Raw genomic sequence first — 16,330 nt, 5'->3', positions numbered from 1 at the left:
ATGTTGGTGAAAAGCCACGACACATGTTGGTGACAAGCTACGACACATGTTGGTGACAAGCCACGACACATGTTGGTGACAAGCAACGACAAATCTTGGTGGTAAGCCACGATCAAAGCATGCGATTCAAGCCACATGGCTAGTGAGTCGCACCACACAGGTTGCCCACCACTGAAATAGTCAAATCATGTTAGTGCCATTAAGCTGTTTAACTTTATTTTCGTGAGTACAATTCCCAAAAGGTGAATGAATCTCTATCTGATATCCCAATCACTTTTATGTCATAATTGACGGCTTTCACTTCAACGTGAGGATCAGAACTGAAAACCATTCAAATATTGCCATTTAAAACCCATCCTTTACTCAAACAACAAAGTGTAATTAACATTTTCGTGAATTTTTGAAGATGGGAACAGCAAAAAGATCAGATTTTGGATTGATTTGGGTAGGAATTGCTAAAGGCGCGTGTATTTAATCTGCAATCATTAAATGAGGACCTTTGGATGAACTTTAAGTAAATTTTTCGTAAATAATCATGTGAGGTGCAATTTATTTTCAGAGAAATCTGTGGGAAAGTTAGTGCTGAAGAATTTCGAGATTTCCTGTCAATTATGGACCGTCATAAGTGTCAAGATTTATTAAGGCCTTTAGATTTGATTGACATTTTTCTAGCAATAAATCAAGCATTTTTGAAATCATGAAGCGACATTCTTTAATATTTCATATTGTTCATTGTAGTGTTGAAGTTGGATGAGTTTTGGGTATTGGAACGGATGTATGGGAATCTGTCGATGTGCGATTTATGTGTCTGTAGACTGAATGGTTAAGTAAGTTAGCCGGAAATCAGTAATTTTGAGTTTTGGAGACATGGGATCGATTCTCATCAATGATTGACATCTTATGGCAGTGTTGTCTAAACTGTGTGTCGTGACACAGTTGTGTGACACCCAATTTTTTGAAAAATGACATGAACCACATGTGACACATGAAAAGCCTTTTGTTGTAACCTAAGCTCCCTATAGGATCATTGTTGCATTAAGTAAGTAAGTAAGGAAGCAATTAGGCTTATGTACATCACTTACAGTGATTACTGCACTTGGTATAAGAAATGGCAAGTGGTAGCCAGCGATAGAGCCAGCTTCAAGCGATTCCTGTGGAAGGTCATGGATCACAACTGATCCGGACGACCAGCGAAGTAAGTAAGTAAGTACATCACTTACAGAGCAAGATTCAACCTGCCTTTAGCCATCATCATCCATAAATTGTCATCATTCAGCACTAAATACCTCGACAAAATTTATAAATTAAGATTTAAAGTTCCAGATACTCTATTTGTTGAAAATCATTGACCATAAATTTTGTCCCACTTATATGCAGTATATAGGCTGCCATGTCTGGCTGTTGATCTTATCTCTCAAAATTTATTATTTCCATATTTTGATGCATCAAAAAATTCTCAACAAGAAGCTTCCACTCTCAATTTTCAATTTTCACGGTCTTGTTAGATAACATTTTACACATCTCTCAAATGTTTTGGAAATAGAAGGTACAAAAAAAAATTCCCATGCCGATGAATTGCATCAAAATATAAAAAATTTCCAAAGTTCATCAAAGCCATGCGATCTTTTTTTCTTATGCTCGTGTGTCTGGCAATTGTTTCTTCTCTCAGCCAATCTAACATTTTACACTCATCATGAAATTCAATTTTTTTTTTCTTAATTTTCAGCAGTAAAACAATTTTTCAAACTTGATTTTCTAATACTTTTGTGAGAAAATGAGACGTACAAGAAGAAGGTTAGGGTGGGCTTGCAAAAAAAAGAAGAATAAAAATAACAAAAAAAACTTTATTTGGTAATTTTTTTGTAAAATACGTATAGATTGCGATAGTCTTGTGGAAAACAATTGAATATTTTTTTTTGAATGAAAGAAGGCAATCATCATGTTACAGTTTACAAGCCCAACATGTGCAGTAGAAGTAGAAAAAAAATAACTTTTCATTTCTTTCTGGTTAATTGTTTTTTAGTTCCGATCATCGTATGTTCATAATTTAGTTTTAATTTGAGGCTGGTCGAAGGGAAATTTGAAGTTCAACTTTGAATGACGGAGTTGAACTCGGAAGTTGACTGAAGTGAAGAATCGTGGTTAACAAGTTTTTGAGTTCATGATCAGATTTTCTTAATGGTTTTTTGCTGGGATTTTCGAAATGTTTCGTGAAATTTCTCTTCAAAACAAGAACTTGATGGATTTAATGGAACAAAATATGAGTTTTCAAATTCAAAGCCAACTTTAGTGTTGAATTTTGATGTTTGCAATCAAATTTAATAAAGTTTCTAGCATTTTCCAATAGATTTTCTCATTTTCTATCATTCTCAGTTGATAAAGACTACTTAAGATGCTTATTGTACATTATTAGTTCATCTAATAGTTAGAAAACATTCAATCTGCTTGAATTCCACCATTTATTTGTGATTTAACAAAATTTATTGCTTCTATTTTAACGTTCATTTGACATTTGAATAATATTCATTGTTCATAGTTGTAAACCCTTTTTCATACAATAGTTGAGTTTGGTTTTATACTTCGAAGAATAAACATCGTACATTAACAATCGTACAATAGCTTAAGTCTTGTCTAATCATTTCATTTAAAGTTCTAGTTAAATTGAATTAAATCAAAAAGAATCAATTTTTTTTAGAATCTTCAGATTTACTATTAATTAAGCTTTGTTTTGAAGAGATTTTTATCCTGGATCAATAGAAATACTTCCCAGGATCAAGATTCAATTAAATTAGCACAATCCAATAGATTCAAACAACACTCTTCAATTCATTTTCCCTCACAACTTCTGACTGATTTCAAAAATTCCAATGACATAAATTAGTGCATAAATTATGCAAACAATCCTCATCAATCCACTCTCATTCAAATCTATTCCACATTTTATAATTAATTTTCCACAATTAATAGGAGTGGATTTAAATTAAATTACGAAAAAAGCTCTTGATGATGATGAGATTATGTGGACATAACAAAAGGAGGGAAGTCAAGACAAAACTAATTCTTGTTGATGAGCACTAATGGTAATTGTATCTCAATTATAGATCCATCAACAAGTGCTTCAAATTGCACAATCATTGTATGTCAAATCGAATTTCATTACTAAATCGTTAAATTAGAGATGTTACGGGCCAATGGGTTATATAGCATGGATGAGAACTTTTTATGGCAAATGCTATTATATAATTAGTTATGGTTACTTACCGACAATCAGAACAATCCATAAAATATTCATCTTGATGAGGAAATTTTTTTTCTTATTTTTCTTGAATTTTTTTCAAATTTTTTCACTGATTTTAAATTTTTTTTTCAATTATAGAATTTCATCCACTAAATATTCATAATTCTATTTATGATTCTTAATTCTTTAATTCACAACTCTCTTTTTTATGTCACAAAATTTGATATTTTTCTTTTATTTTTCACCAAAAATTCTGCAAATATAAATTAAAAATTCACAAACCAAAAAATTATTATTTTTTAGATACAAAACTCACGAGAAGACGAAATGATGAGGCACAACTTTACCGCAAAGCAGCCGAAATGAAAATGAAATTGTAAAGATCTCAATGTTTAATGTAATAAAAATGAAAGGAAGAGTTTTTTTGAAGCTGAGAGCTCAAGACGAAAAAAATAGCAACATATAATGAATATAAGAAGGTTTTAAGCGGAGGTCTCTGTGTAGTGTATTGTGTGTGCACAGGCTCGAAGATGTAAATGAATGCAACGTACGAAGAAATATATAAATGCTATGTTGAATGTGTCGTTAGAAAATCGGCAAAATACCAATACACAATAGTGTTGATTCGCGTAAAAATGTTAGAAGAGAAGCTGAAGCATTAACAAAAATTGGCAAAAAATTCCAGCCATTCACATCTCCAAGGGGAAGATTATAATGAGTTTATTAAATTTAGATTTATGCAATACAAGATTGCTATGTTTGAGGGTGCTTATAGTCTTTCTAAGAGTGGTCATGTGCAGCCAAGGGCGACAAAAAGCACCAGTTGTGTCCACGAAGAGTATTAAGGTGCATCAAATGACGCAAAGTGCATCAAATTGCTTCTATAAGCATCCATATGCGTCATTAGATATCAATGAACATCAAGAGCCTTTTGATTGGGTCCAGAAATGTCAAAGGTCGATTAGAGGTGTCCCAAGGCCATTAAAGACAATCAATTACATTTGGAATCATCCTAAATTATCAGATTTTGTCCCACAAACCCAAAGAGACAACGAGTATGATCACATGGTACCATGATGTCAACAGTGTGTTCGTAAAAAGCTTAGAAATGCCAAAAAAAATGACCACCAAAGTTCAAGACCATATAAAGACGTCCAAGAATTTGGTCATCGGTTCTTTAAGCGGTGATTAGCTGTTTGACATTAAGAAAATATTAGTTTTGAGCAGATTAGTCATCTATCGATTTGCTATCAAAGGCCAAAATGTATCACTGGCATTGCATTTGCTTATGCAGCAAATTTTGCTCCTTCCCAACTATTACCTATACAAGCTTGTGATTACAAATTGCCTTTCGCTTTTGTCTTTGCCTATTTATCTAGTGTCTGTTCCTAGGCAGTGTATTTGTCTAGAAAATGCCTTTAGCTAGGTAAGCTTTATTGCTTATGAATAGACGTGCCTTTACGTTGATATTGCATATAATGAGACAGAAGCTGCCATGATAGCACCTGACAACTCTAGCCCGAACATACAAAGAGCATGCTCATAAATGTGTTCACAAACTGAGCTTACTCAACTATAATGATTGAGTATACTAATAAGCACGCTCATTTAGGTGAGTATGTCTGTTGTCTGTTAGAGTCTGATCTGGTTTCGAGACTTAATTGTCACTTACCCGCTCTACATCATTCATGATCACCCCCTGCCAAGCAATGCTGTTGCTGTTTTTATGTGAGAATTCAAAAATCATTTTCTTATGTCTCAATGTCTACATGTGTAACAATTTCATGGCTCGTTGAATTCTTGAAAAAAAAAAAGATATTTTAATTATAGTTGGTATTGTGTCTTACGCCTTTGTATCTTAATTGCATTAGTAGCTTCAAAATCAGTATATTCTGACATTTTAACAAAAATGGACCTCACGAGCTTCAAATCATGATAAATCAATCTTCGTTTAGAATCTTTTGAGGCTAAATTATTGTTTGTTTCTTAAAATATTCTAAAATTAACCAGCATGCATGATGAATCAGAAAATTTAATTTTCAGCAAAAAGGAAATCCTTCATAAATTTTAATTAAATTAATTTGTGTATTGGACGGCATTTTTTGCTCGCTTAATTATTAATTTCTGTAAGATGACACTGTAGATAAATTTTTGATCACTTTGACACGTTAATAACCTGTCATTAAAGTATGTTATGCAATTTTTAAAGGAAGGAATGTGACAAAGATGAATTTTTTGTTTTTGTACAAAATGATGTATTGTGGATGTGATTTTTGGCTATTACTTTCCCTTTTAATTTAATGAATCATTCTCGATTCACGATTTTTATTTGGTGGAATGTAATTTTTGATAAATTGCTTCATTGGACTGAACATCTTCATGCTGTGCGTATCAAAAATATGCTTGGACTTATGGTTTACTATCAACTTTGAAGCATAACATGCTCTAATGCGAACAATTTATAGATAAAAGCCAATTTGAATGCTTCTTAAACTACAAAAAGCCGTTAATTTTTGAACTTAGTTTGAAAAAATCAAAATAGTTCAAAGTTTGAACTTCAGAAAGTAAACAAAAAAATTAAATTAGTTAGCAATTTAGAGCAAGCCATGATTTCTGGAAACTAGTAAACGACAATTTGGTGAGTGCTGGATTCTAATTAACGACACCTTAGTGAGTATAGAATCATAATTAGTCACAACTGACACAAATTCATCAAACAAAATTCAATTCTTTGACAAACATTAATTCACTTTCCTAAGATACTAAAATACTTCCTCCTTTCTGAATACAAAACTCTTTTACAAAGCCTTACTATGTAAAGCATGCGATATTATCTCATTGAACAGACTTGCGTATATTTCAATAGAAGTTATGGAATATAATAAAAATCCCCGTCCTATTCAATCCATTTGAATGACATAAGGAAAAGTCATAATCAACTGTCCAACATATTAATCATCGACCTAAAGACGAGCGCATATTTTTATCTAAATATTTAATTATTTATCTCAAAATATTTTTTTCAATAATAAAATAATAATAATAAATTTCCTTTCAAAATTTCCTTCATAAACAGCCTTTCAACTTGTCATAATCTCATTCCTCGCCTTCTTCAACGCCGCACAGTATCTCGCGCTATTTTATTTCTTTATTTAAACAGCAACCTTTAATTGGCATTGCATTTTTTTTTTGTTTTGTTTAGAGAAGTTCTCATATAATAATATAATAACACAGCCAACAAATTCATATACATAAATTTTTATTTAATTCCACTTTTTTTATTCCTCTTCTTGTTTTTGGGGTTAGTTTTTAAATGACGTTTAAGTTTTAGAGAGTCTAGAGCAGCAGAATACGCTACATAATGACTTTTTGCTTGGCAAGTTGGTTGACTGGATGATGATTGAGATCTAGACAATCAGACATCGTAGAGCGTTCATGTTTGAATCATCAACTCTGCTACATCTAGCTATTCCTCTGTTGATCGAGCTCCAAATGCAAAACAATCCCTAAACACGTTAATTAATGATTTTTCAATTCATAAACAAAAAATAGCTTTCAAAAAATTCAAATTTTAAAAATCCGTTACAAAATTCAAATTCCAAAAAACGGTTAAATAACAGCCATCACTCCCAAATCCCCCCTAAGCTATTTTTTTTTTGCTGTTGTTTTGTTACATCAATCGCGCGCTATGTGATGGTAGTTTTTGCACTGTTCGTCTGATGTAAATGCAAAGTGATTGTTTGTGAGCTGCCTGGCAAGTCGCATAGAGTCATGAGTTTCAAATTATGAGAAGTTTGTCTTGACATTAGACTGTACATATTTTCATATATAAAAAGAGTTTAAATATTTTAGAGAGAGAGAGAATCTTCTGCACGAATTCGTGTCGTCGAATTTTGATGCTGCAACAGTTGTGGTTGGTTGTGGATGGATATGCAGCGAGAAAGAGAAGTGAAAATAGTCTTTCTTCTTTCCGTTTAGCTAACAATTCATTTTCATAGTCTAAATTCCATTTAAAAGCACATAAATACCATTTTTGACGGCATTTTACTAATGTCATGTTGATTTCTGTTCATAGGAAAGGTGTAGCATGGCTGGGTGGGAGGTGTGGGAACTTCTGTCTCGACTTTTATGTGTCGCTTGATGAAAAAGGAAATTTAAGTAGCTTTTTGAAGGTTGAATGACTTAAGCGCTGTTCTTTAGGTTCAAGTTTAACGACAATTTAGTCCTGACTTCCTTTATTTGCAATTCAGACTCAATAAAATTAAAATAATTTAAGCATTTCAGCACTACCCTTAAAAAGCAACTTGAACCTGATCTGTTTGTGAACTTTAAAATTCATACAAGGAATTCATATTACGTTCATTAATAAATATTGCAAATAAATCAATGTATGAACTAACTGTCTAAAGTAACATGAGATTGACACTTAAATTTGATTGATATACGGGGCAAATCGATGTGTATGTAGAATGTCACAGTGACAAGTTCATGGGTAGAGTGTGCGGAGCTGTGGAAAGGGAATTGGATTTCCTTAAAGCTTATTGTTAATTGGATCAAAATTATGAATTTATATGACTAATTTTCATGGATTTTCCTAATTTGCAGCATTGACTTAAGCATTCTGGCATGGAAGGGAATCGAACTTACTTCATTAGAGCAAGTTTTAGTATTTGGAACCTTACTCCAACTAATGTTCTTGAGAAAAACTACATTTTGCCATAATTTAGTCTGAGTGGGATTCGAACTCATGACATATCAATTAAATATCAAGTGTTCTTACCTACTGAGCTCCCGGGAGATCTCAGAGAGTGTGACATAATGCTTACTTGAACAATCTTTCTCTTTACTAGCGATAGGCAACCTTTTTCGGGTATGGTTGCGGCTCACAGGTTGCCAACCAAACGCAAATTGCACAGCTCAACTCTATTTTGGATCAAGACACAAAATCCAACATTCAGAATCAAAATTGAATTCTTTCATTCCTTTTTGACTCAAAATGAGAATTTGCCTTAAAATTTGCATAAAAAGACAAGTAGACACTATAAACTAAACATAGCCATGCTTCATCATCATTAATAGCTTCAAAAAAATCCGCAATCATCATCTCTAGCATGCTTTATACATTTTCAATGTTGAAATATAAATTCTTTTCTATTGAAATCTCAGCGGGAAGAGCGAAAATTGTTTTGATGATAAATGACCGCATAATACTTAAGTCGACCTTAAACGAAGACACGGTCTGATCCTATTATCTTGCAAATTTTTTTTGTTAAATATTTTCATTATTCATTTAAAAAAACCTTAAACAAAAAATTTGAAAACGAGCCATAAAATGGAAGTGGAAAATTTCGCGTTAAAATGATTCATTCAAATTTCACGGAAAATAATGACACAAGGAATTGTGATTAAGTTACTGTTGAAATTGTAAAAACCAGTAGCAAAAATCCATTATCTATAAACTAATTTAAAGTTAGTCATAAATTGACTCAATTTTCTTTTTGTCTGACTATAAAAGAAATGTTGAAAGTCCTCGACTTTATGGAGTGACTTCAGCGCATTTTTGCCCCAAAAATCAGTATTTTGCAAACTTTGAATTGAATTTTTAGGTATAATAATATTTGTAACTGTCATTCAATATTTAAATTTTCGAGTGAAATTTCTCATTCGCAGCCAACTTCAGGTATGTTTACAAATCAAATTTGAATTAAATTAGGAATAATTACATGATCTAAGCAGGAATTAAGACTATTTGATGCTAATGGCAGTCGACCTTCCGACCGACCGACTGAAAAAAGTGTATTGTTTGCCTTTATTTATTCCAAAACACGTTAAAAAACCTGTAATTAAAAATTTCCCAAGAATTTTACACAAAAATAAATTAATTTTTTTTTCTCCTTTAAACCGCAAAATAGATTAAAAAAATTGCAATTTTTTCATTATCAGTCATGTCACGACTTCACGACAATATATACTCTAGCATCTACATTATATTCCAAATTTCATTCAGTTTGTGACTTTAGGTCGTTCATAAAAGGTTTAAAAAAGCAAAAATTCATAAAAAAATGAAAACTTTCAGAAAATTCTTGTTCCTTGGTTTCTTGTTGCTTAGCATTACTGGTAATTTGTATAATATATTCAAATTCTAAAGACATAATCAGTGAAAAAAGTGAATTTATTTAGCATTAACAAAAGCACAAGAGGATCCTGCTGAAGAAGCATCAGAACCAGTTGCATCAGAAGAAGCACCAGTTGATGCTGAAGTAACTGATCCATTAGATGAAGATAAAAAAAAGAAACCAGCAAGTTCACGATCAGGTGGCGGTGTTGTCGATGAAATTTTGTCATTTATGAAAGAAACTTGCGACAAAATCATTAAATTCATCAGTGGAAAGACTGACAGTGAAGGAGGTGTTGATGCAAAGTCAGATAACTCTTCAGACGCTGCCGAAAGTGAAGAAGCAGCTGATGCCAGTTCATCGGAAGCTAGTGATGAAGATGCTGTATCAAAAGTAAGCAAAAAAGGAAAGAAACTTCTTGATAAAGTCGTCAAGAGTCATAAGAAACCCAAAGAGTCGGAGGAAAGTCCTGAAGAATGAGTAAATTAGTTTTTTTGTCTAAAAGTTCAGTTTTATCTACATAAAATAGAATTTAAAAAATAAAATAAAATGTGTCGGTTCTAGTGACTTCAAATAAACTTTTAGTGAAACAAAAATAAATTGTTATGACATTGCCAGAAAGGCACACAGTGTGGTAAAGTTGGAAAATAGTGTCAAACTCAAAGTCGACTCGGATTTTGTATGAAAAAGTGGACTTAAGTCTTTCCGACATCGTATAAAATTCAAATAGCATGTAGTAAGATTATAACGAATCCAAATTAAATCCAGAGTCACACCTGGTTAAGGACATCATTTTCCGACTTTTTCCGTTGTGTGTCTTTTGAGTGAGTGATTTAAGACCCGAAGGATTCCGTGTAGCCTGTAGTTGTTAACGAACTTTATAGGTACAGTCGAAAACTGCAGGTTACTCATCTATAACGCAGTAAATGTAGGCTTGCAGTTCTTGGAATCCTTGTTCCGATTCCAATTTAAAACATTACATCCGAAACCCGGATAGCGCAAGGCGAATAATCGATTCAGAATCTGGCACCATGTCGACGTGATTCTACCATGATGATGGATTTAGCCCACCATGAATCCAGAATCGATTCAGAGTCACGTCTGTCCTAAGCCGAATTTTTGTTCGATTTACCGATTTGTACTAATAAAGCCTAAAGAATCTCTCTCTTCTCTTAGAACATCCATTATTCTAAAAGACTGAGAGTCTAGAACTGTTTAAGACAGTGTTGTCCTAATTGTTTGCCGCGGCAATTTTTTGGAAGTTCCACGACCCGCTTGCTGTGGACAGTTTCGGTCATGGCTTACTTCCAAAGTGTTCCGTGGCACAAAACAGTTCGAACAACACTAGTCTAAGGCAGTAAACGTCACTTAATACATTTCTTGTTTCTGCATATGTTTCTTAAGAAAATTATTCAAATTCTTCCTCTAATAACATACATGAATCACTCTCAAGAAGACAATGAATATGCAAGAATCCCAATTGTAATATCCAATTAACATTTCAATAAAAATTATGGAACCGACCTTAATATGATGATGCTGTTTTTATTTCACTCTCAATTTTTATTCTGCAACGGTGACCGAAACAAACAAAAAAAAGAGTAACAAACATTCAACATTGTGCTTACTATTAAAAGCTAATTGGCTTTTTAATTAAAGTCATTTTAATGGCTTGAATTAGGCGCGAGAAGTGCAATTGAATTTCAATTCTCATGATTCGTTCCACGGGAACTGAATCTTACTTTTTTTTGTGTTGTTTTCTTTACTGTGACTGCAGAATTTTGTAATCCGATTCCATGTGACTTTAAACTTCAGTTCCATTTATTTTCACTTTTTATACTTCTTGCTCTTTCAGCTTATCTTGCTAGTGCCGTGAAAATGTTCTTAATTCACAATACAAAGCCACATACCATCGAGTCTGCCTTATTTCTCTTTCTTTTCTACTTCATAAAATATGTTGCAAATCCCAAATGCAATTATGGGCAATTTACAGCTCTACAAAATGTATACAAGAAATAAGCCAAATGAACTTTAATTGATTAATGGTAAAATCATGAGAAGAAGTCTTACACACTTTTTTTTTTTTGAGCTATGATGTTTATTTATTTTTATTTCATCTTAAGAGTGCATGGAAAAAGATTACGAAAATGGCACGATGTGGAACAAAAGAACCCAAAAAAAGCTGTGAACGCAATGACGGTAATTTTATTTATTCAACACGTTGTTTAATGTCTACAGCATAATTGTTCAAGAAATAATTTCGGTGGTAATTGCTATGGAAATTAGTGTGAAGATATATGGAGTTAGGTGGAATTTAGTGCAGTTTTTGTATGAAAAATTGTGGACTTTATTTTTTGGTGACATACTTGATTGTTGTACAATTAAATTGTTATTTTTTAGTAAGGTAGCTTCGTGACGCACGTGTATGTTTATTTCAGGTTAAATAGTATTTATTTTCTAGACTTTTCAGAAGCATTGTCTGAGGAATAGGATAGTTTTGATTTTTTTGTGTAAAAAATTCAAAATTTTATCGCGGATTTGATTTTTCTGACTCGAAAAGCCTACAAAATTGTAGAATTATGTTCAAAGCAGAAGATGGCTTTGACGCCTAAACTTCCACCGTTGGCTAGCCTCATGCTGTCTTTAGCTAAGCCTAAAAGTCAAATAGCATGCTTTCGTGATACAAAAATACTCCTAAAATACCTGAAATGTCTATTTGTCTGCTACTGTAACTATAAAAATTGACTCAGAACCAAAAACATTCGATAAACTTGCAGATTAACATAGATTTTGAAGAACATTTGTTTTATACTCAACTAATCAGCTTGAGCGTAGTGTAAGAGACTTACCAAATATCCAGGCACAGTCATTTATATTAATTACAACCTAAATATCCCAATTAATTACGTTTATACGAAACTTCCAGGTGGATCAGGGCTCGAATGTTAACACTGGCTAAAGATTCTTAGATATAGTAACCAACATAAATCCATAACATCGGAACCTAAATACCACATATTCTATTTGGTTACAGTCAGAACTATGAGGTCCTTTTTCAATGTGTCATCCCGAGCGACTTAACACAGTCAATGGAGGACTAATTTAGCAAATGGAAAGTTAATGTCCACTTAATGATTAGTTCTGTCGCATATTTGTCCACTTGAAATGCTCCTACCTTGTTTTTCAGATCTAATGACAAAGTAACCAACATAAATCCATACTATCAACATCCACAGCATACTAAACACTCACATTTATTGTATGCATAAAAATCCACTTTAATGCTGTTCATTACACATAAAAAGAAATAACTAATTGCGACTGAATTGCATTTTATGTGAATTGCAATTTATGAGTAGAAGATGACTGAGAAGCCCACGAATTGAATAAGAAATCGTACACAGCATACCAAGCTTTGTTGTAAATAATTCAATTAATGTGTATGTCAGGGTATAAAATATAAAAAAAAGCAGTAAATATAAACGCAATACGTCGTGACATGACATTTTGAAATACATAAAAAATATAAAATTCGTAAGGGAATATGTCAATGAATTCAAAAATAATTCTACTTACCTCAGTTTGTAATGTTGAGGTGGAACATTATTCAGGTATGAAAATGTCTCAATCGCAATACATCGTCACTATCTTTCACATTCCAATCAATTTTTATGAGGCATTTAAGTCACATAATAATAAACATCATCTTAGTCATCCTCATCATCATCCATTGAGTTGACGATTGTGTAAAATTGTTGCTGTAAATCATTCATTCCTTTCCATTTACACGTGATAATGTAATTAAGAAATATTTTGTTATTATTGATTTCTTTCATGTTGTGTGACTTGAGAGCCTCTTGAGAGATGAGATGAAAATTGCGCTCATTATCACACGTGATGTGGATGAATTGGCTATTAATTAGGGATTTCAATACCGGACCAAAATCTCAATCCCGGGATTACGGTATTGGGAAATTCTCAATCCCGGGATCCCGGGATCCCGGGATCAATACTGATATTATAATTTACTCAAAATCCGGTATCAAATTATGCTCAAAACGGTTCAAAACAACTGAAACTAACTAAATTTGAATTAAATTGAGGTTGAATTGCCATTTAAAATGAATCTAATTCAAAAACTGACTTCTTTAGCTCTACTTTAAATAAGTTTCAAGTTCATATTGATTCATATGTAAAGACAGATTCCAGGCTTTCATATTCGGGGCTAATTCCGAATAGGATTTTCAATACCGATATTAAAATCTTTCCAATATCGGTATTGAATATCAATATTTCATACAAATCAGTTCCGCTATTCAAAACCCTAATCCCGACAAATTTTAACGTCTCTAATGATATGAACTGAAAAATTGATGTTAATCAGTTGAGAAATAACTAATCTAATGAAAACGACGATGATTTGTTTTTGGATCAGTATCCGTCTTGTACCAGTCTTGAATAAGTGCAACAAGATATTGTAGAATAAATTGTGAATAAAGATTTTTAATCAAAAAGTAGAGCAAATTGAAAATTTTAAGCTAAGGTTTAACTTTATTTGGCAAAAAAAATTCAATTTTAAATTTGAATATTGAATGAAAAAAATTGAAAATCCTAAGATTATCTCAATACCGTAATACCGGAATACCGAAATTTCAATCCCGGGATTTCGGTATTGGAAAATCGAGCCGAATCCCGGGATCCCGGTATTCGGGATCCCGGGATTGAAAACCCTACTATTAATACGGTAATTAAATTGGTTATTATCTGCTTATTGCTGATTTTTTTGTGAGATAATCCGAACAACATTACAAGGCAAACCACACGGTAGTCAGAGCAACATTGCGTCTTGTCGTCAACACGGCAACGAAGCGTACAACGTTGTGTTGTTCGGGATAAGTCACCAAGTATGAAGATGACATGCAACTTAAATACCTTGTTGATTCTCATTAAACCCTGCAGCACTTCTTCACAGCATCATCCTCCTGCAGTTGCAACCTTGAACAACAAGGTTATAATCTGAAATCAAACTATTAAATTGGTTTGTAAGCCCCCATCGATGTTCGACCCCCTATGCTAGCAGGAGATTTGCTGATCATGGAATCAGTGACACTGCGGCATGAAGTAAAGGTATATAAAGCATGCTGGGGTGTATGTAGATAGATTTTGCTGTTGATTATGGAGAGATGCTGCTTGTAATGAGAATTTGGATATTTTGCAAAAAATAGACTTGATAAGCAGATTCAGATCATTGAGATCGAGAGCTGCGATATAGCGTTTCAGGCAAATAATTGGTTGACGAGTAAGAGTGCGCCAGAGCAGACTTACCAGAAGGATTAGAACATCTGCTTTGATAACATTACTACCTATCACAGGAAGGCTCTGAGCTGCATATGCACTTCATAACATTTGAAGAAGGACAAATGCAAAGCTTTACTACCGAGTCTCGAATCTTTGATCGCAGGGTTGTTAGATCAGTTAGATATCGAAGTACTAAACCATTTCGCAATCAAGACACTTCAATTTTCATGTAAATACTAGCAAAACATTAGGTCAATACAGCATAAATCACCCCAGACCACATCATTTAAATACTTTCACAGCTTACTACGTAAACTTCTATTACAAAATATTTGTTACGATAATTTTTTTGTTTAAACTGAGGTTAAAGCATAATTCTGAAAAATTAAGAGAAATTTTATGTAAGCTAAAGCTAAAGCCTGCGAATAAAAATAATACAGCACTATTACCACCGACAATCCATTTCACATGGCAACAAAATGGGTAGATGAAGAGATAAATAAACGTTTTTTTGTAGGTATACATTTAAATTCACATAATCGTCTCATATTTCATCGTCGAAAAATATTCATGATAAAACTTCTATCCAGTGGCGAATTGCTACCTTATGCTTATTATCTGCCTTAATGACTGCGGTAAATTATAATATTTTTGAATCATTCTCCGCCGCTGCAGCAAATATTCATTTTTAATCGATTCAATTTCTGTTCCTACAACTGTTTCGTCTATCTTATTTCATTCATTTACTTAAGATTTTCGATGCAAAAAATTAGAAAAAGTTGTTTTTGAAAGTTGAATGCAAAATGAGCATGAAAATGTACTTACATCTCTAAAAAAAGAGCAGCAGGATTAAATTTGAATTATGAAAAAAAAAATGCAATAACAGATATATTTATTATGCCATCTGTACGAGTCAGTCGACACTAATTTAACATAACTCTTACTCATGTGTCTCAAATCATCTACTTGGCATTCCCAGCTTACCATTTCAATCATTCCATTTATCTATCTCTTTTTTCAATTCGCTATTATTTTTTTGTTTTTTAATTCCATTAACTTAAACAACAGCTATTGATGATGATGATGTGATTTAGTACAGAAAAAAAAAACACTTGAAAATATTAACCTGAAATAGATATGTACGTATATCTCTCACTATAATGTCGATTAATAGATGTTGAACATTAACTTTATAGTGAACGTAATGTTATAAATGGATAAATTAATTTATGATTATATCCAATTTAAATTACATAATTTGTTGAGATCTTTTAATAATATTAACAAAGTAAATGAAATGATCAAGTACGTGAGATTGTTTTGAATGATTATTTGAGCTTCGAATTGATTAAGTTGTTTGATTTTATAGATCTGAAAATTTTAACGTATTTTTGAATATTTAAATTTTGAAATATAAAATGTTGAATTTTTGATAACACGTGGCTTCACTTCGAAAAGTTTTTTGTAGATTTTTCTGTCAAATTAGCTGATTTGGTGTCACATTTTTGATAGAATGTATAGAAAAAAGTGACAAGCATCAGATGGAGCAGTCATAGGTGTCAGAACTGTTAATGCATTGCCTTAAAAATCACAAAAATCATTCAAAATAGGTTCAAAATCAGCCAACTTCATGTCTTACTGTGAAAACGGTAAGATTCACAATCGACAAACTGTAAAC

At 32.5% G+C, this 16,330-nt stretch overlaps 1 protein-coding gene across 1 annotated transcript in view; it reads right to left on the bottom strand.

Annotated features, from left to right (window-relative positions):
- Nucleotides 1-3,442, bottom strand: part of LOC139095292 (uncharacterized) — a 30,359-nt gene extending 26,917 nt beyond the window's left edge. Inside the window, exon 1 of the mRNA XM_070646596.1 lies at nucleotides 3,262-3,442. Within this exon, the coding sequence (XP_070502697.1) occupies nucleotides 3,262-3,292 (31 nt within the window). The 5' untranslated portion in view covers nucleotides 3,293-3,442. The remainder of the gene's footprint in view (nucleotides 1-3,261) is intronic.
- Nucleotides 3,443-16,330: the final 12,888 nt, after the last annotated feature.

The sequence above is a fragment of the Chironomus tepperi genome, unplaced genomic scaffold, assembly GCF_022539635.2.
Source record: "Chironomus tepperi strain 1889 unplaced genomic scaffold, CSIRO-AGI_Ctep_v1 contig_364, whole genome shotgun sequence".
NCBI lineage: Eukaryota > Metazoa > Arthropoda > Insecta > Diptera > Chironomidae > Chironomus > Chironomus tepperi.
Note: the sequence above shows the minus strand (reverse complement) of the source record. Positions and strands in the feature narration are given on the sequence as shown.